Here is a 22,361-nt window from a genome sequence, read left to right on the forward strand (position 1 = left end):
GAGATGAGGACCAGATGAGCATCAACAAAACTTGAGAAGAAAAAGGGTAAAGATGAGACAAAAGGTGTAGGAATGGGATGAGACAAGACAGAAGAAGGGAGTGAGATGAGATGGGATGAGGAAAATGTTGAAAAGAAGAGGTGAAGGAATGAGACTAGACAAGATAAGATGGAAAGACAGGAAGACGAAGAGAATCTAAGAGAAAAGATGAGACAAATGTCAAAGAGAAGAGACAACTAGAAAAGAAGAGAAAAAAGGAAGTGAAGAAAGATGTAATGAGGTAAATGGATAAGACAAGATGCAGAGAAAGATGATGGAAGGGATAATATGGAATGGAAGATCAGGGGAGACAAGGAAAAGATAGATTGAAATAAACTAGACAAAATGAGACAGGGATGGGACCACAAGAGAAGACAGAGGAAAATATGAAAAGAAAAGAAATGAAGCGATGGTAAGAGAGATGTAATGAGACAAGGATGAAAAAAGATGAGAAGATGCAGAATAAGAGATGATGGAAGGGATGATATAAAATAAAAATTAAGACAAGAACAAGAAAATGAGAAAGAGGAGAATATGAGAGGAGGAAAAGAAAGAACTGAAAGAAAGTATCCAAAATGAAACAAAGGGATGGGACAAGGCTAGAAGACTAAGGAGGAAGAGAAAAGACATAATCTGCTAACAAAAGCTCGACCAAACAAAAGCTTCAACTTTTGGACTTTTTGTCTTCTTACTTATCTCAGGCATTTGATTTATTTTCTCCTTTTCTCCTCCTTGTGGGAAAAGCATATGAATCATCTTTTTACTGAACCAGAAGAGAGGAACAAATGTTCAAAAGCATTTGGGAGAGGAAAAAAAAATGAAAGAAAGGCACGACCTTGAATGCGTTAGTCTATTTCTCAAAAGACGTGTGTTGACCTTGTTTTGACAGGAGTCACTGCGTTTTAATTTCAGGGCTTTAGAAGTATGGATTTTGTTTTTATGCCTTTTTAATGGAAGCCTCGCCTTCTATTTTAGACCCCGTCCTGTTGACCTTTCTTCCTCCTTCGCTCTCTTCTTCCGTGATCTTCCTCCGTCACCCTCCCTCCCCTTTCCCTGCTCTGTAATTTCAGATGGAGTTTGTGGAGGCAATAAATGTAATTAGTATCGTATTTCAGATGGACTAGACACAGCGAGGGAGGAGGGAGATATTATAAGAGAGACCCTCCCTTTCCCTCTTTCTTGTTCTGAGCGTGCTCTGTCTCTCTCTCTCTCTCTTTCTCTCCATTGTTGTGCCAGTGTCCCCTCTGTCCTGTCCTCTTAGTGGTGTCACCGTAGTGCTGGCTTGACTCTGTCTCTCTCCATTTATCCGCTCTGTTCTCCTTGCTCCACACTGGATGGACTTAGAAAGGTCACGCAGACGAGAGTTGCTTATTTACCAGAGAGCCGGTCACTCCCTGGACTGCAGCAGAGGCGGGCAGACAAGCAGGAGCAGATGAGAAATGTGTCATACACCAGACCCACTCAGAGGCTGTGATGGGAATGCATTCAGACCACATAAACACACACATAAGGGATCAACGAAAACTCATACACGCACATTCATGCTCACAGGCAGGCTGCCAGTTCTAACATTAATGGACAGCCCTGAAAGGACTGTGTGTGTGACCTATAAACAACCTTGCACATAAGGTTAAATGCAGAGAACAGTCTTGCTGTAGATCTAAGAGAGGAGAGATGAGAGCACATGAGAAGAGAAAACAAAATTGCTTTGACTCCTTTTTCTTAAAAAAAAGGGAGAGAGAGAGAGAGAGAGAGAGAGAGAGAGAGAGAGAGAGAGAGAAGGGGATGGGCAATTTTGGACTATGCCAAAATTTGAAGCTTATAATTTTATAAAAGCATATTCATTTTATATTTAGCATATTAATTTGTGTGACAAGACTGTATTATTTGAGATGTAAGGTTAACAGTCATTTTATACAATGTTGCATCATCATGGAAATGAAAAACTGCTGTGGAATTGTTAAATACTTTTGCTAAAAAATGCTGGTTAACTGTAAGTTACCTTACCGCATTGCACATTTTTAAATGGTTTAACATCACATTATATGTAATTTTTTCATTTAAAGTGCTATCAAATTCATGGATTTGCTGGTAAAAACTATGAATTATTCTATCATTTTTGGTGAAAAACTGTAAAAGGACATTCTCAGAAGTCAATGCACCTATTTGATATACTTTTTTGTCATCAGTAACATACATTAAAGGGTTTTGTTTTACATTTGATGTTATTTAGTCGATTTTTATTGCATTATTTTATGTGTGTTACCCAGATGCTCTTTTGTCTGTGTGTATGGACTATGCACTGTTTATACAGTATATGTACATTGGACATGTTTTATGGACAGGGCCTCTTATGATGAACTCTACTGTGCCACCTATATTATTATGGTGGTTATCAGTAAATTTTAAGGTAAAATTTTGAGCTTAACTTGTACTGATCCGGAATATTTATTTAATTTTGCAGTGTGTCTTAGAACCGAAAAAGCTAAATTAATAAGAATAAGACATTTCCCTATGGATAGAGCAACATTTCATTATGTTCCAGACATAATAAAGAGTTCTTGTGTTGCAGTTCTTAATAACAGTTTTGACTCATTTCATGCTGGCAAGACCATTTTTCTGTTTTACTTTGACATGTTTCTTAGGTACACTCTAAAAAATCCAGGGTTATTTTTTTTTGGGGGGGGGGTTGGGGGGCGGTAGTTTTTTAGTGTTACCCAGCTCCTGGGTGAGACATAATCAATGACCTCTTCCATTGTTTTCCAACAGGATAATTGAGTTTAAACTCCAGATTGTTCAAGTCAATCTCCATTCATTCTTTTAAGCCTGTTTGCTCTGTCCCTCTCCCAAAAAGAACTTGAATAAAATACCATCTGCCATCTCAATATCCTCTTTAGCAAATCAAACAAACCTTGGTCATTTCTGGATACTTACAGGCAACTTTTGAAATTCTATTTAAGAATAAATTCAACCCCCATGACACCACAGAGATAGTCAGAGACAGCTCTCTCTCTCTTGTTGGGAATCTGTGACAGGAAGAGAGTACAAATGAATTTCCTGCCTGTTATTACATTGCAGGGTGGTATTAGTAACTGTACCCCAGAGGTGGTCTCCTAATTAACTCCTGCCAAGTGACACTTCCTACAAGTCTCCCCTGGATTACAGAGTCAACCATTAATCCACATTTTAATTTCCCATGGAAGGAGAGGCTAAAAAAAAAAAAAAAAAAACAGAAATGGGAAAAAACATGATGTCTATTTTTAATAAATGAGAAAATGACTTGGACACTGTGGGGATTGGCTATTTAGCGAGACAAACAAACATCACACAGGCTGGTGAAATATGTCATAAAATAAAAGTTTAAGAAGTAAAATGTCAGCACTGTGTAATCACAATATAAAGGTGAGTATATGTTAACAAAAGCACAGGCTCGTTTCATTGAGGTGATGAGAAGGAGATGCAAATTGTTTAACTGTAGCAATAAATGTATTAGCAGCAGTGGACAAATGTTTACCATGGACATTTTTTTAATCCTTTCTATTTCCACCATTTCTATTTTCAGTTCAAATATAAGTACAATCACTACAGATAATACACTCATCCATCAGAGTACCAGAATGTATTTCTCTTTTCCTTTTGTCTGTCCTCTCACCACTGCACAGATCTGAAATGACAGGGTGGACCAGAGCGATGAAGCAGACACGCTCTCTTTAGCCAGTGAGGTGTTTTCACCTGAGGTCCAATCCTGAGAGGGTCATGCCAACTGCCTCTCAGACAGTCTATATTGCCACCTGCTGGACAGATGCATTTTTATCCCAAAAATCTCAAATTAAATATTATTTTAATGCTTCTTTAATTGTACTAATCATAGCCTCAGCATGCTGATAGAGGCACTATACACAGTCATTAAAAAATAAACTGGTGGCTTTTGATATGGCTGTATATCAGCAATATCTTTGTTGTACTATCTTCTCATCTGTTATTGGTGATTTCTGATGACAGCGCTGCTCAGTGCATTTGTTGGCTGCTACTTACAAGGTGTTGTTGAAAGTAAAACTAACTTCCTTGTTTACAACCCCGTTTTAGTCTCTTTCAACATAAAAATCTTTACTGCTGACTCACTCATAAAAACTCTTGTCACCATCTAATGGCAGAAAATGTAACTAAAATTTCAAAAAAATGCATAGTGTACTTATCTCAGCCTACTGCAGAAATAGTATGCTAGTATGCTTTTTCGAAATACACACACACACACACACACACACACACACAAAACACTCAAGTAAGACACCTTTATCCTGAAAGCAGAGGTTCGACATGACACAAAGTGTGTATGTGTGTGTGAGCCTATTACTTTAGCATCATTTTCAATTATCTGTCAGCATTGTCAGAGGGAAATTAAAAGAACCCAATTTCCGCTCCAAATGCACAGCCTTAATCTACTCCTCTCTCCGCGCCTGTCTGAAGCCCACACATCCACAGAGCAGTAATGTGATGTTATAGACTTCTCTTCTCACGCTTATTACATGAAGGAAGCCTTTTTGAAAGTGTGAGCCAAGACCAAAACTAGTGTTAAAATTTGCATGGTTTCTGAAGCCTGTGACACAAATTCATTTAATTTATGGCTTCAAGTTACTAGTTTTGGACACATATGTAGACACTGTTATTACAAGAATTATGGGTTAGTGGCGTGACTCTTCAGAAATCTTCAGTAACGTCATAGTTTTGCAGGCATACACTGCGAGAGTGTGTTTGAATTTTTTTTTTTTTTTGGGGGGGGGGGGGGGGGTGCAAAGTCGGTCGGCTGCTGTCTGTATTCGTTTTATCATATTTGGAGAGACGCTAACCAGCTCTGACAGGGGCACATACAAGGGGTCCATAAGGTCACGTATTTGGAAAAACACTATGGAAAAATTATTCACCATCATTTTGACAATTCTCTATCAAAATCAACTTTGACAGCACATTGCTTGCGTCCTATTTTTGTCTTTCTTTTGGTTTATTTCCTTTTTTTCTTTTTCTCTCTCTGATTTCTTGCCTCAGGTCATGAAAACATTTCAGGAAAAACACTAGAAAAGCCAGAATACAAGATTGCGTCCCGTTCTTATTAGTGCCATATGAATGTACTCCTTTAGCCCCCTGGTATTTTTCATTTGATGTAACTTTCTAATTTATCCCTGAGTAAATAGCAGTCATAATGTGAATGGAATGAAGAGCAGGCATGAGACGAGTGCCAATGAGAGGAAAGCGGCCCTCCGTGCAGCAAATTATCTTCCCAGCACGGAAGCATCTGTGCTCAGCCAAGACGAGAGAAAAACAAGGCTTACCTCTCCTCTCCTGCTCCCTAAAAAAGGCCAGCAATCAATAGAAAGTTCATTCCAGAAAGGCGGTCTGGTAATCTGTTTGGCTGCACACGCACCTGTCCCTAATGATCTTTCTAGCACAACAGGATGACCTAATCTTCATTCAAATGAATGGCTGCACAACACGGACAATACTTTATCACTCTCTCTCTTGCACACACAGAGTGATTGGAGGCATGAAGGCCAGTGGAAGACTTATCTGAGTTCAGCGAGTTAACGGCAGTTTAACAACAGGACTTTTTTGAGGTAGAAAATGGGAACTAATAAAAATAGGCCTATGCTGTTTATCAGTGCTTAAACTGGTTGTTGCAGGGGTTATTTCTTTTATTATCTAGTTATCTAGTAAAAATTGGTGAAATTCATTCTAAGTATTACATAAAATCAATTTTTTTAGGAACATAACGTCATACTATGAATCATAACAAAAAGGTCATTAAACACAAATGCTTAGCTTATGTCGGACACGTTTCTTTCAAAAACAAACATTCATACACACATACATAAGTATATATATATATATATATATATATATACTGTATATATAAATACACACACACACACACACGTATACATATATATATATACTGTATCACATACATAAGTGTGTATATATATATATATATATATATATATATATATATACACACATATACACTTAAGTATGCATATGTTTATTTATATATATATATTTCTGAGTGGAGAAAGACAGAAAATAATTGTTTTAATTCAACTAAACCATACAATGCTGTTATGGCTTTTATATTTACATATTATATACAAATATATTACATAACTTTTAAATGACTTTTTTTTTCCAAAGCAATTAGACATGGCATTATATGTGTGTGTGTGTGTGTGTGTGTGTGTGTGTGTGTGTGTGTGTGTGTATATATATATATATATATATATATATATATATATATATGCGCGCATACACACACATAATTTAAATATACCATCAATTTTCTTACTTTTCTGCAGCTTCTGAAAGCACCTTTATCCAAAGATAGTTTGTTGAGAAGAAATAAGTATGAGCAAATTATTGTGATTTTCAGTTAAAGAGCCTGACTGTTACACTCTATTATAAGGGTAGAACAATGCTGATTTTTGTTCCCAGAATAACCAGCTTACTTTCTCTCATGTAAATATCTCACACCATAGAGACTTTACAAGGTGAATGTCATTTACAGTACATCTGAGATCTGAAACATCAAAATTCTTGTTAGGAATAAGACCGATGCAAAATGACAAAATCAGATCAAATTCTACATTTCCACACAGCACCACTGGATGGCGCCAAAGTGCATGTGACAAACTGCATTGTAAGTCTCAAAACAAAGCTTCAAATTAGGCACAAACCACAAACAGTTTGTCTACAAGCTTTATTGGTACTTTATTGGCTTATATTCACAATGCATTTCACAGACAGTCTTCAGCATATTTTCATCAAAACTGAATTATCATTCACAAATGACCTGCATGAAGAAACAGTGCTTGAAGTTTGCGAGTTTTTAGAGCGTGTGCCGTTTCAGGTATTCGATCCACGATGGAGACGGCAAATTCTGCAAACATGTTTATTTTGACATGACAGGAAGGTAATAGGCCAACACAGCATACATTCTAGTTTTTTTTTTTTCTTTTTTAAGTGTTTAACCAAACAGCTAAAAACAATGAATAGTTGGGTGCAATATGCTGTAACAGATCCCTTTGAAGACAAGTACGAAATAAAACTGTTCTTAAACTCTGCTACAGAAGACTAGAAGCCTCTTCACCTCTAACACAACTGAATTGCATCAACTTTAACACAGTTACACCACAACACCACTGTGTTCTAGCACGCCAAGTACAAACAAAAAGGGAAAAAACGGCTAAAAACAAAAGACTTCGTACCCAAAACAATTCACTCCCTTTATCATACTGAAATTAATCAAAATGACCGAATAGTAAACGAAAAAAACCTCATCGATTCCTGCTTCTGCCGACATCAGTTCCTCAGACTACATTCTGTAGTGGTGTTACGTAGCTGCGTTTACTTCAAACATGGAGAACTACATCTACTGTGAGAGAGGGATGACTCTGCTTGCGAGAGAAACTGATAAGAGGTTTAAAAAGATTTAATTCGCAGTTACGCTAACAATTCAAACACTTGCTGGGGGGTGGGGGGGTGGGTAAAGTTTACATTGCATCGTCTAAGGCCTTTTTCCAAACCAAACACAATTCTGTCCATCTTCGCTTGTTCCACCATCACTTCTCGTGCACGGAAATAACACACTAGCTGACTTTCTTCACTCGGTCTTTGGCTTTGCTCCGGGAATCTTGGCCTGGATCCTGTAATGACACATAAACAAAAGAATATGATTACAGTCCATAAGGAACAGGAAAAACATCCATTTATGCAACTAATTTACTTAGCATTAGTTTAGTTTAGCAATTTATGTAGTAAATTTATACTACGGTCAAAAACATAAAACAACATACCTTGTGCATGTGTTTGCATATAGGCTACAGCATATATACACTGTACGGTTTATGTATTTATAATATATATATATATATGTGCCATTTTCTTATTTTTATTTAATTTAACTTTGTTAAATATTAATAGAAACCATATATTGATAAAAAAAAAAAAAAATTCTTCAACTTCAAATTTAAAAACTACTTCATACAGATAAACAATAAATAAATAAATAAATAAATAAATAAATAAATAAATAAATAAATGTGACAACCACCCAAGATTACTAAAACACAATTTTTGCATCTGGTTTATTGAAGAAAACACCAGTCATATATTTCGCAATGTAAACAGACTTACTTTCCCAAAACATCTTTGATTTGCTTGTTCACCAGTCCATAGTAATGGTCGATTTGTGCCTGCATTAGGAGTGAAAATGAATAATTACGGCATTCAGGTATACATTATAGGTTTATTACAGTGTTTATTGAAACTGAAGACTCTGATAAATACTTAAATCAACCACGACAGCTGCCTGAGCCAGAAGTTATTAATGCATACACATGCCAAACATACCTGATGCTTCTCATAGATCACTGGCCAACTGAAAGTACCGATGAGACCTAAAGAAAAAGAACATTTTGAAAATTACAGCATATTCTTATAATTCTGACAAGTGCCAATTAACTACTAAAAATGATGTATCGATTTAAATTAATAGAAATGCAGTCCCAAATGGACTTACCCAAAATAAGAAGGGTCAGACCATTGAACAAGGCACCAACATAGGTCAGGATCCACATGAGAACTGCAAACTGGAAGAAGAGAGGAAACCATGTCAACATACAACCACAGTACAACAGGCCAGAGGAAACACTGTGAGAAACATTTCAAAACTTATGCAAGGTTTATCAGTATTAAAAAATAAGCTATTCATCAAGGATGCATTAAATTGATAAAAAGTGACTGTTACAAAAAATAAAAAATAAATAAATGTTCTGCTCTTACTAATAAAAAAATCTGAAAAAAAAAAAATAGTATCAGTTTCAATCAATCAAGTAAATAAAGAAGCTTCTTTTATTATTATTTTTATAATCTGTGAAAAGAAATGTTATGACCAAATCAGCTTTTGCTCAGAATGATTTCTGTATGATCATAAATATTAAATGCTGAACAAGTTTTTTTGTAAATTGTTTTTTTTTATTAATATATTTTTAATTATTTGCTTGTTTGTTTTTATATTTAAATACAGCCTTAGGGAAAAAGACTATTAAACTACAATTTTTCTGTTTGGTTGAACAATTTCCTTAACTCTCAAGAGTCAGAAAGATGGTCAAAATTGTAATGAAAGCTCAATTATAATTGATAAAAATTTATCATTAGCGTTTTGAAAGAGTATTTTTAAATGCCTAATGACTGATCATTTTCATAAATTGTCATTGTATGCTCAAAAATGTTTCACTTGAACTCGAAATAGAAAGCTGACCCCTTTTTTGCAAGCCGACCCAACAAATGGCGAAGACTGTTAAAAACCCACCGGCACATAAACTGTCACTCGTAACTGGACACGTCACTCAATATAGCCGCCTGACCACAGAGAGACTGAATGCTGGAATCTATCCGTCCAGCTGCGGAAGACCTCCAGAGCTCTGAAAGGGCAGCGGGGCCTGGCTATAACTCTATCCACAGCCCATAACCACCGCCCCCCTCACAGGGCAGTAAATCTCCTTACACGGATGCCTGCATCCACCGGGCCCCCGAGTGTTTGAGACGTGGGTCAATGCAGCGCCAAGAAAAGCCATGAGGTGCTGATTTAACATTAATGTTAGTGGCGCTTTTCCATTACGCCACAAACTGTGCTTAGAACACGGCGACTCCTTAAAATGTCAGCCGCTTTGACGCATGATTAAGAAGCACTTATCCCTGGATCCAAACATTTATTTTAGTAAACCAGATGACTTGTGACCTCTAGTTCTGCTACTGTCAACAATTTCAGGCTTACAGGCCCAGAGTGAATTTTCAGAAGTAGTATTTTTAATGTTTTTTTTTTTAAATGTATATTTATTCATTTTCATTTTTTTTTTTTTTTTTTTATATTTAAATGTCTTGTTTTTGTCCAACTCATCAGAACTAGGAATGCCCTCAGCATAGCAACATGGGCATTTGGAAAGTGTAGTCCAGCTATTCATTCACCATCATTCAGCCTTGCAGCTAACCTTGTCATGTGACGGCATTAAAAACAGAGAGCATCACATGACTGGCATTCCTCAATGCTATATCACAGCTGATACTTTAACCCCGCCACCTCCAATAAAAAGAGTTGCTGGCTGTGGCGAGGGGTGGGGGGCTCTATGGCACCATTTCTATCCCATCAGAGCTCAGTCCAAATCCTCTCGGCCTGATCAACAAAGGCTTCTTTGTGGAGGCGTTCATGACCCGCTTCTGCAACACGTGACCAAACACCCCAAACCTGACCACCAACCCTGCCTACTAAAAACAAATGGGAAGCCCCGTTTCTTATTCAGTGTATTAAGGACAAAACTCAGTATGCACAATGGGAGAAGACACAGTTGATAATATGAAGTAACGTTTGCTAATGTTTGGAGACAGTGAGGTCGTTAAAAGTCTCCTATGCTTATCAAGGTTGCATTTATTTGATCAAAAATGCAATTGAAAGCAGTAATACTGAAAATACTATTTACATTTAAAATGACTATTTTCTATAGTAATATATTTTAAAATATAATTTATTCCGGTCATGGCAAAGCTGAATCTTCGGCATCATTACTCCAGTCTTCAGTGTCACATGATCCTTCAGAAATCATTCTTTCTGAAGAAACGTTTCTTACTTTTAGCAACGTTGAAAACAGCTGTTCTGCTTAATATTTTGCAGAAACTGAGATACATTTTTTCAGGATTCTTTGATTAATAGAAAGTAAAAAAAGAACAGCGGTTATTTAAAATAGGAATCTTTTGTAACATAAATGTCTTAAAAGGGTTACTTCGCCCCAAAATGAAAATTTTGTCATTAATCACTTACCACATTGTCATTTCAAACCCGTAAAAGCTTCGTTCATCTTCGGAACACAATTTAAGATATTCTGGATGAAAAACCGTAAGGCTTGTGACTGTCCCATAAACTGGCAAGTAAATAACAGTGTCAAGGTCCAGAAAAGTATGAAAGACATCGTCAGAATACTCCATCTGCCATCAGTGATTCAACCGTAACATTATGAAGTGACAAGAATACTTTTTGTACGCGAAGAAAACCAAAATAACGACTTCATTAAACAATTTGTCTCCTCTGTGTCTGTGCATCACCGTATCACTTTGTGGCGCGGCTGACACAGAAGAGCGTACTCTGCCTGTGTTCAGCTCATATTCTCCAGGATGGCACTACAGTGATGCGGAGAGACACAGAGGAGACAAATTGTTTAATAAAGTCATTAATTTTGTTTTCTTCATGTACAAAAAGTATTCTTGTCGCTTCATAACATTACAGTTGAATCACTGATGGTAGATGGACTATTCTGACGATGCTTTTCATACTTTCCTGGACCTTGACAGTGTAATTTACTTGGAAGTTAATGGGACAGTGACAAGCCTCCCGTTTTTCATCCAAAATATCTTAAATTGTGTTCCGAAGACGAACGAGGCTTTTACGGGTCTGAAATGACAATGTGGTAAGTGATTAATGACAAAATTTCCATTTTGGGGTGGAGTAACCCTTTAACTATCACATTTATGCATCCTTGTAGCATAAAAGAATACATTTCTCTCTAAAAACTTAATTGTAACTCAATTACTCTGAAACTAGAAGTGTGCATTAAGGAATTAAGTGGATGTCAGATTTTGAACAGTCCATTAAATTAAAGCTAGCTCATTCATTTTAAAATATCACAATATTGGCCGGACTGTAATATAAATGCATATCTGTCAATCCAACATGTCATGAGCAGAACTGTTTACATATACATGTGTATTGAGTTCTTTGTTTTGGACACTAGAGGCCAATTCCTAGCCCACTTCTTCAGAAAACTCTTTTTATCAAATTTAGCATGAACTGTACAGCTTACAGAGGCATTACCGTTCACCAGCCTCAGGAAAAACATCAAAACAACAAGATTTATTTTCCAATCTTCACCCTGAGAGCAGTTATGGAGCCCCAAATCAAATAAAAGAGGCTAAGCTGAAAACAGCAGGTCCAGGTTTTCATTTCCTCTGGTCTCCTGGAAGAACAAACCTTGAGCGAGTCCACCAGGTCCTCCACCAGGAAGAGTCGTCGCAGCTCCTTAATCACACAGTTGATGTGTGCCAGAGTCGTGTCACTGTACTTATGAACCAACTCCGAAGAGATCCCGATATCTTTATCCAGATACATCCTGTAGAGAGAGAAAGAGGGTTTAGCATGAGACCAGAGCCCTGTTCTAGAACCTAGCGATTTAGCAACTGGGTGATGGGTGCTTTTGAATTCACTGCTTTATAAAACTTTGTGAAACATTTGTTCTAAACCAGCGATCAAGCATGTGCCAAACTGCCAAAATTGCATGATTTAGTAAACATGGCTTCATTACGTTTATTACAAGGCTTCAGTAAACAACCTTTTTATTGCAAAATTTCAATGATTCACTGCTAGAGAGCGATCACTGGACACGTGAACTAGTGTCTATATGGTTTTGTATCTGACATTCTTTAAATGACACATTTGTATAACAGTAATAATAATAATAATAATAAAAATAATAATTTTTTTAATTGTAATATTTGTATTAGTTTTTTTTCTCTTATTGGCTTATTTATCCAACAAAACAAAACAAGCCCCTACAATTATACAGACACTATGTTTGGAGTAGGGCTGTCAGTCAATTAAAACTTTTAAATCTAATTAAATTACAGTGTGCTGCGTTTTAATTAATCACAAATTAATGTGGCTGTGAAAATACCCCCGAAAGCTCATTTAAAGCTATTATCATGTTAAATGTTTAGGTTACAATGGCCTTACAAAGTATGGAACATAAAAGAAGATAATTTGAGAAACATTGCAGTATTTTTTGTTCATGCAATGAAAGTCACTAGTGACCAAAACAGATTAGTTACCAACAGTAGGCTATTCAAAATACCTTCTTTTATGTTGTGCAAAAGAAAGTGAGTCATTCAGGTTTGAAACAACATGAGGGTTGAATTCTGTAAATGACAATGTATTTATTTTTGGTGAACTATACAGTTAATGTTTTTGTTTATTCATTTATTTATTTTTAATAAACAAAATGATAATTTGACGAAAGAAACTAAAACTACCAGCAGATGGCGGCAAATGTCTTTTCGTTCGAGTCTATTCGTTCAAAAGACTGATTCATTCAGGAATTCAGTAAACGGCTCTCTCTAAGGGCTACGGAATCACTGATTCACATGATTCATTCAAAACACGGATTCATTCAGAAACGAAACACCGCTGTGTTGCTCGGAGAAGCACAACAGTTCTGCTGTGGCTTTTTAGGTCATATTTTCCTTGGCAAAACTGAACAAAAACAGAATATTGTGTTTAAAATATAGCACGATAATAAACTTCTTATTTAGTGAAATGTATAAAATCATATTTGCACTCTGTGTGTTCTCTGTGACAAAAACACCACTCGTGTATGATATAAATAAATTTTAAAAAACTCACACTGGGCAATTTTTGCCCCAATGTCTCGAATTCTATGGCATTAGGGAGTTGTTGCCCTGCATCATATCTGTCAACAGTCAACTGTACAGGTCTGGGGGTGGGGCCAGTGCATTAACTGCATTAAAATATTTTAATTGCCTTATTTTTTCATAATTAATTAAGTTAACACGTTAAACTGACTATTAAATTATTTGTTAATGGCATTTAATAGATTACACTTTCAATAAAACGTTTTTAATTGGTTTGTCAAAGGAGTTATGATGTATGTTTGGCCTGAGTACTGACACCATTCTGACCACGTCGAATCAGCCAATCATTTTGTTAAGCAACTGATTCAATTCCAAGTTTTGCACTTTTTTTTAAGCCATAAAGTTTTTTTTAAGACCACACCATTTACCTAGTTTTACGATTCTTTGCCTAGTGATTATTTATACCCATTTAAAACATTTAAATACAAATTGCTGTAAAATGGCTTTTTATAACCGCTACTATCATTTAGTTGAAGTGAATGTGAATGTTTATAATTCTCTCTTTTTGTCATTTAGAGAAAAGCTGTAGAAAACATGAATTAGTTACAATTAGATTTTTACTATTACACATTAAACAAACACAGTCTATGTTTTGGCCATATCAAAACAATTAGTCACATGCTTTTTCAAATAAACAAGCTAACATCAAACTGTGAGTCAGGACTCCTGTGCGCTTTACTTAAGAAGCTTCTTTTGTGTAGAGCAAGAAAGTTGCTGCCAATGTAGAGCATTTCCAGTGTACTACTTAAGAGGTTTCATTTCAATTAAGATGTTGCCTTTGAAGGTAGCTGACTATGCAGTAGACAGCAAATCAGCTCAGCAGGTTTGGAACAGAGCCTAAAACAGGCTTTCTGAGAGATACAAAAGATACTGCAACCACTTTACTTTCAAAACAACTTTAAGATTCTTTAAGTGGCTGGATTTTTTTCCATTCAACAAGCGAGGCTTAAAATTTTGGCAGGGAATCAAAACCAAGCACCTCATGTAAGCCCAGAAGCTAAGCTCCACAGATCTGCTTCCTTACAGAAACTGGAACACAAACTGATCAAAGCAGGATTATCCTAACCGTTTTACACTCAAGGCAATGCAAAGTGAACTAAACATGGTGTGGAAATACGCGAGACTGATGCCACTACAACATGCATGCGACATGTGTGGGTCCTCACTTGAAGGGGTGTCCATCCTCTGACTTCTGAACAGCCTGTAAAATGCCTTTGAATATCCTGAAGGAGATGGTGACAGACAGCAGGGCAAGGGCCACGTAGGAGATCACACTGATAATACTGCACACGCTGAGGGACAGCAGCAGGAACAGACTGGCTCCAAACACCACCCCCGTCCTCTGCAGATCTCGCCAATACAGCAGGTCCACCACTGTGACAGAAAAGAGTTACGTCAGCCCCAAACAGTCAGATGATGCAACTTTCTGCTTTAATGCAAAAAAGAATGAACACTTTTTGCATGCACATAAACATTCTTAAAATCATGTTAACAGTAAATGGTCTCATGACTTATTTTTCAAATTGTGTGTGAACGAGAATTGAGTTACATTACGGTGTAAAATTACTACAACAGAACTATAATATAGCTTTTTTTTTTTTTTTTTTTTTACATATTGCTTGAAGTGTTTTAATTCAGCAATTTTGTGAAAAAAAAAATATTTTACACAAAAACACACGTAAAAAATATTTTGTAAATTTTGCTTAGTGTTTAAATTCAACAGTTCTATAAAATATATTTTATACACACAAACCAATGTTTAAATATTGCTTAAATTCAGAAATTTTGTAATATATATATTTTTTTTTATTTATTTAAACACTTGTCATTGAATTGTATTTCATATATATATATATATATATATATATATATATATATATATATATATATATATATATATATATATATATATATATATATACACACACACACACACACACAAATTCTCTAAAAACATCACTTAATATATACAACATTGCTGAATTTAAACAGTATTTTTTAATTCTTATAAAGTATTTAATTCATAAAATAACTTCATTGTAATATTCATTGTAAGCAGAAATATAGTTTTTTTTTTTTTAGGTACTTCAGTTAATTGTCCAATCAGGCAGTTATTAACCAAGTCGGATCATCTCAAAATTGCCTATATTAACCGTTGAATCAGATTGGCCAAAATAATGCTTTATGAATACATGGCCTTTTTTATTTCTAAATATGTTGTTTGCGCAGGAATACCTTAACAGCTGCCGAGCATTAAAACACTATTTTTCTTAACAGAGGCTTAGACAGAATACAGATTTTCATCAGAAAGTGATGTGCATGTAAAAACACGCTCCGTTTTTAAGTAGCTGCAGAGCTGGAAACAGGAGAAACGTGTGGAAATCTGCTATAGATGTGCTGGTGGCTTCCCAGATGAGCATATGGAACAGATCATTTCAATAAACAAATTATTTGTGACCACAGTGAACATCAAAACTCCTTCCAAAAACAGAAAATAACTCATGCACACACTAAACAAGGACACCATCATGCTGAATGCTGACTTTCCAGCAAATCTAGTCTGTTCGTGCTGAGGAAGGATAAAAATAGGACAGAAACCTCACAGTCAGTCAAGGACCCTTCAATAATTAAACCTTATCTACAAAATGTGCCAATATGTCTGATCAGAGTTCATGGCAAACAAGCATGCGGTATCTTCTCTCACTGCATTTCTAAAGACAAACATCATCCATCCAAAAACACGATGTATTAAATCAATAATTAAGAAACACTTGGGTTCGTTCAGAAGAACATGCTGCCCTTCATCTTGTACTCTTGCCAACAGACCGTTGCATAAGCTTATCGAAACTGAACAGTTCACAAAGTATTAACGCATCACATTTTCGAAAACCAAGGCATGATGCATACATACATGCTCATAAATATTCATGTTAATGTGTACTGTTATAATGCACGCCTGAAAACACGTTAAGTCCTGCGGCCTCATCAAGACCCCGGCTATAAAAACTGCATTTAATCATCATGATTTCATTCTAAATCATCGACAGTGCGTGTACACACGAATTAAAGTGTAAATGCGCATAAATCAAGTGTGATGCTTGGAGGAGGGACGCAATTGCGGAGCGTTTAACGGTCTAATTCACCAACTAACCTTGTTTGGAATCCATCTCGCTCATCTGCGATCAGACAGACAGGACCAAGAACACACGAGAAGCATGCAGCAGAAATGACAAATACCAGTTCCGGTCAAATTTGTTCATTTCAAAACAAAAGTCCCTGCGTTATCCAGCACATTTCAGATCAAGCGCACTGAGCAGATCAGATACAAAATAAAAGTCCACAAAATATCGGTGACCGTGCATCTATCAGAAAAACCGTTTGGCCAGCTGACCTTTTTTTTTTTTTAAACTAAAAATGTATTTATTTATTTGTATTTATTTTATGTCCAATGCGGATTGCTAGACAGCCATCAGTTGGCCAGATTTTTTTTTACGCTTTTGAAAAAAAGTCTCTGCATTTATTTGTTTAAAAATAACTAATATTGTGAAGTATTATTAGAATTTAAAATACCCGTCTTCTATTTTAACATTTTAAAATTTAATTTATTCCTGTGATGGCATTGCTAAATTTTCAGCATTATTACTTGCAGTCTGTCACATGGTATTTTTGAAATCATTATGATAAGCTGATTTGGTGCTCAAGAAATATTTCTTATTGCCAAAAAAAATATATATATAAAAAAAAAAAAAGTTGTGCTGCTTAATATTTTTGTAGAAATTTTGATTGTTTTCCCCCCAAGATTCAGTGATGAAGAACATCAGTCAAAAGAACATTTATTTGAAGTAAAAAGTAACACTTTGTCTTTGTCAAATTTGAACAAGTTTAAAGGCGGGGTATGTATTTTTTGAAAAACGGTTCAGAAAACTGAGTCGGGCCGAGTACCTAAACAAACTATTAGCCAATTAGCAGTAACGGGAGTGTCTACTCATGATGGGGACGAGAGAGCACTCAGAGCACAGGACGGACATTAGCTGAGCGATGACAGAAAGATAGGAAAGAGAGGAAAACATCTGCGGAACAAAAGAAGGCTTACGATAAGGCAAGAAGTTGGACGCGTGTAAATATCGGATCAGCTTTCCAGCACTGGAGAGAACTCAAGGAGCGGGAAGGCCTGCGATCGGACGCCGAGGTTGCTTCGTTTCTTCTCGATAGGGGAATAACATTGATTTTGCTGTGTTTCACAGAACTAATATATGCCATCTTCTGCTTGAATATGCTCGTGTGTCATGTTCGCTTGTTTGTTCATCTGCAATCATACTGTTGTTCCCTTCAGCTATGATAAAGACACATTCACTTCCACACCCTTTAAGTCCGGAGCGTCTAAACCTCCACGCTATACATGACACACTGCATCATATATATCCTTTAACGTCTTTCAAGAATGCGCTGAATGCAGAATAAGCAGTCAGTACAACATTCTGTGCCGCAAACAGGCAGCTGGCCAAGAGAATTCTCTGGCAGAGGGATAAATGCTTGCCGTGGCAATATGCTTTGTAATCAAGACACCCCAGAACATTTACTCAGCACAACTAGAACATTCTCTCCCACAAGCACCTTCGCTAGCAAGACCTCAAAACTGAGCAAAACTTACTCACTTTACCCAATAACATTTATGGACAAAGCAAGCAGAAAAACGTCAGGCTTTTTAGGGCAAAACAAGCATGTACCCTGTTCTTTCCAGTGCTTTATTTCCATCCCTGAGGTTGAAGGTGTGTTATCTGAATTGGCGTGCATCGTCATACATTCCAGTCAAAGGTCTGCAGAAGAGGTGGTCGGGGGTGAGGAAGGAGGCACGAGTCTCTGGCTGGGGCAGGACAGGACTGAAGGCTAGAGAGAGACGCTAGGGCTCTCCTAGCAGAGCTGCCTGATCACGTTCTGCAAAGGCCAGCACTGCTGAGGTCAGCTGACCACATTCAAAGGTGCTGAACGCCGTGTACTAGTAACATGAGGTTTTAGCACAACGTCAGCTGGGTCGCTCTACAATCCGGATGCCGTTACAGTTAATTCTTCTAAATGCATTATCAAAAATAACTTGATGTGGATGCCCTTTGGCCTATCCTCAGTGTTCTTAGGAGCAATTGCGCACATTCTGAGTAAATGGAAATAAAAGTGAGAATTTTTTTAGGTTTTCTTTACAGAAGCAATAAGCACCAAGATTCTTATTATGATTAACTCAAACTGAATTTGTCTTAATTGTGTAGTTAATTTGTCTTAAAAGTAAAAAAAAAAAAAAAAAACTAAAAGGTCATTTTAAATGTTAATAACACAGTTACCATTAACTTTGTTGGTGCAAATTATGAAAAGTGAACATTTTAAAAATCAAAATGACACAATGCTATTTATTAATACTTTAACATTACTTATCTGGGGGAAAAAAATTAAATGTTAAATAAATAAAATGTAAAAGAAAATACCTTATCAAAATGGAAAATGCACCTTTCATCATGACCTACCTACAGTTCACTTATGAAGCTGGTGTGTGCAAAGTCTTGGTTTAGTATGACATTAAGAAAAATGGGCATTTTTCTGCTTTAGGTAACAGGTTAGTGTTCAGACACAATCTGTAATGATTATGACAGGCTTTCACTGAAGTATAAATGTCTTATGAATCATTTATGAAGTCATCCATTGTGAATATGGGTCATTGTTTTCCTCACGGTCAACGACACTTCTGAGTAAACTCGGTCACTCAACTCAACTGACCTTTGTCCAGACTTTATTTACAATAAGGACGTGACCATTAAGTATGTGGAGCTGAATTAAAAAGAGATTTATACAAATGGACATAAATATAAAAAAAAAAAAAAAACATGTTAAAAAAAAAATCTAATAAACAGTTTGACAACTAGCACAATTTCGTGTTTGAGTATTTTTCGTGTCAGTAACAAATTCTCCACAAGATGGCAGTAAAGGGAAGCCATCAAGAAGACTTTGACATTTTTGAAAATTCCCAAATGATCATAGTTTAAATTCAACATGCTGTTCAAAGTATGCAATAACAAACATTATTTGTAATCACATTAGATGAGTAAGTATCATCCGTTCATTTCTACACTGTAACCAGTGCATAAACCTTTTCTTTTAACTCACGCTACATTAGCATCAGTTAAAACACTTGTTGAGATAAGCCCAATAAATATGAATCGGAGACTTCAATATAAATCAGAAACCTCAAACTGTATTACTGCGATTGAAAAGGTAACGTTAGGTAAAAAGTAAGTCAGACTTGATGAATACATGCAACGTTAAGAATTCAAATGGATCTGATTGTTCCTGGTGTAACATGGTGGTGGGTGGATTAAAAAGAAAAAAGTTGATTATACTTATTATACTTAGTGATAATACTTACAGATCCTCGATTCAAATCTAAAATGATAAAATTAGAAATGCATAATGTACTTACATGAACAACAAGAGTTGGATTTGGATGTGACTCTTGTTTTCTCGTCTTTTTCTTCTGATTTCGTCGTTTTTGTTGTTGCGTCTCCAAACGCACTGCTCGGTGCTGGTTTGACGGCTTCTGGCTCTGGTTTAGAGGTGGATGAGGGTTCTGGTTCTGGTTCTGGTAAGTTCAGCAGAGGCTCTTCGGTACGTGGCAGTGTGGAGCTGTGCCTCTCCAGCGCATCTTTCGCTCCTCCGACCAGATCTAAGATATCATCGTCGTCCAGAATATTAGCATCTGCCTCTCTTTCCAAGAAATCAGTTCCTTCATCCATCAACGAGTTCTTGTGTTTGTCTGCTCGGTATAATTCTTCTTCTTCATGCTGAAAACCATACGAGGGTGTCGTGGAGCTTATATCCATCTGATCATCCATTGTTAGGAATAATTTCACACCGTTATATAATCTAACTTTTTCAAAAAAACAGTCTTTTCGATTTGAATGTCTGAGAAAATATATTTGCAAAACTTCACCAGCACTCCAGCGACTGTGAGTCAGGTTAAACACGGCCTAAAAACACAGAAAACCACGCAACTGTTTGACTAAGCGCTTTGTTAGGGGAAGTATATGCAAAAGTATATGCAAATTTTCTTTTATTTTTTGTTGGGTGAAGAGTGGAGGGTGGCGGTGAAGCACATGGTTGTGTTTGTGTTTAAGGTTTTGATTTTGGTTGGAGTATGGAAGTTTGTGGGTATTTCATTGGGTGAGTGGAGAAAGGGGGCGGGGCAGCCGCTCCCAAATGCTTTCTCTTCCTGAGCAGAAATGTGGAAAATGGCTGAGTGATGTTTTAAAATTCACAGTGGTTTGAAAATGCTCTGGTAGATTGGCTTTGTTTTTATATATAAATAATAGTTATATGTTCTTAATATTTGCAAGATGTAGCCATTGTTTAATGAAATCAACTAGACATTTGATGCCATGCAAGCAACACTCTCTAACCTTGACCATATTCATAATGTAGCATAACATCTTGTGCGTTCATTGTGAAATCATTGAATATTGTTGCGAATACATTTATTCAGATGATTCATTGTTTGTCGGTGTATTACAACATAAACTAAACAGACTCGTGTGATCAAATCAATCTGAGTCACAATAAGTGTTTTGTACCATATCGGTTTTATATGATATACTTTGCTGAAAAACTTATTTCACAGAATTTTCTGTGCTTTCTGCCCTGTTATTGGTATTTCATACTTTTTTAGCAAGTAAAAGCCCTTTTATAATTTTAATGAAATGTCCCCATTCAGAACACGGTACACAGGTCTTTTTACTGTGAAATCTCTGATGATTTTTATCTAAATAAACATAAGAATAATTTTTAACATTCTTAGGAGGCCCAAATATGGCCCTAATAAACATTTGGTAGACTGAAGCAACTTAGGTTAATTGATTCAACATTCAAAATAAGTAAATAAAATGTCAAAGTCTTAAAATGTCAATATCTAATATGACACAACAGGCAGTTGTGGAACTTTCATCTGTTTTTTCTCCATCATCACTGCATTGCATTATATGTTTCGCCCTCCCAAAATAAAAAAACTACAGGGATTTGATTATAAAATTAAGTATTTAAATATAATCTTACTACAGTAGATGAAGAGATACAGAGTGGAAACTGTTATATTGTTATAAGGATCACATTATCAGAAATACATTTACATTACTTCTGGCCATATAAATAACAGAAACTGTGGCAAATTAAATATTTCTTAATAAAATGGAGATTCCTCCCCCCCCCCCCCTCCTCAAGCATGAGCTCCATATTCTCACAATATCATATGGGCTTTTATCGCACAAGGCTATGAAATGCAAAATACAAAACAAATCAAAAACATGTTTTTTAGATTTCATCTAAAGATTCAATAAATTATATTATTTTTATTATTATTTATTTATTGACTATTATTTCATATTTCTTCTCAGGCTTTGTAGGTTACGGCTGTTCTGCTATGCTCCAGGAAATTCTGAACATTGTGTACTTGGAGCACATACTGTATGTAATGTAAATGTTTTCCTTGTCACACATGCAGCTCAAAGACCAATCAACAAAGGAATCCAGGTGGATCCAGATTGTGATGAGACATCTAGTCAAATTCCTTTATACCCTCATCATTATATGTAGATATGTCTTGGGTCTCTCCTTTAACTGTAAGTCTGATCACTTGAAAAATGTGTAGTGCACTTAAGATGCAAGTCTTAACATCCATTACTATAATTATGGTCAAAAATAGCACATCTTATGAGCTACCATTAGCTGTTTTAATACATTAAGTTAATCTTTGAAGTCTTCTTGTTATCTTG

At 36.1% G+C, this 22,361-nt stretch overlaps 1 protein-coding gene across 3 annotated transcripts; it reads right to left on the bottom strand.

Moving 5' to 3' along the window:
- Nucleotides 1-6,769: 6,769 nt before the first annotated feature.
- Nucleotides 6,770-20,605, bottom strand: rtn4a (reticulon 4a). Of its 3 annotated transcripts, none has more exons than XM_042725390.1 (7): nt 20,021-20,605; nt 14,724-14,931; nt 12,104-12,242; nt 8,606-8,675; nt 8,437-8,483; nt 8,221-8,279; nt 6,770-7,730 (listed from the first exon to the last, which is right to left on the bottom strand). In XM_042725390.1, the coding sequence occupies exons 1-7, from the start codon at nt 20,430-20,432 to the stop codon at nt 7,688-7,690; spliced, it is 978 nt and encodes a 325-aa protein (XP_042581324.1). In that variant the 5' UTR covers nt 20,433-20,605; the 3' UTR covers nt 6,770-7,687. The 3 variants fall into 3 exon arrangements, with proteins under 3 accessions (XP_042581324.1, XP_042581325.1, XP_042581326.1); XM_042725391.1 differs by lacking the exon at nt 20,021-20,605 and adding an exon at nt 18,285-18,452; XM_042725392.1 differs by lacking the exon at nt 20,021-20,605 and adding an exon at nt 16,709-16,862.
- Nucleotides 20,606-22,361: the final 1,756 nt, after the last annotated feature.

The sequence above is a fragment of the Cyprinus carpio genome, chromosome B6 (genome assembly GCF_018340385.1).
Source record: "Cyprinus carpio isolate SPL01 chromosome B6, ASM1834038v1, whole genome shotgun sequence".
Classification (NCBI taxonomy): Eukaryota; Metazoa; Chordata; class Actinopteri; order Cypriniformes; family Cyprinidae; genus Cyprinus; species Cyprinus carpio.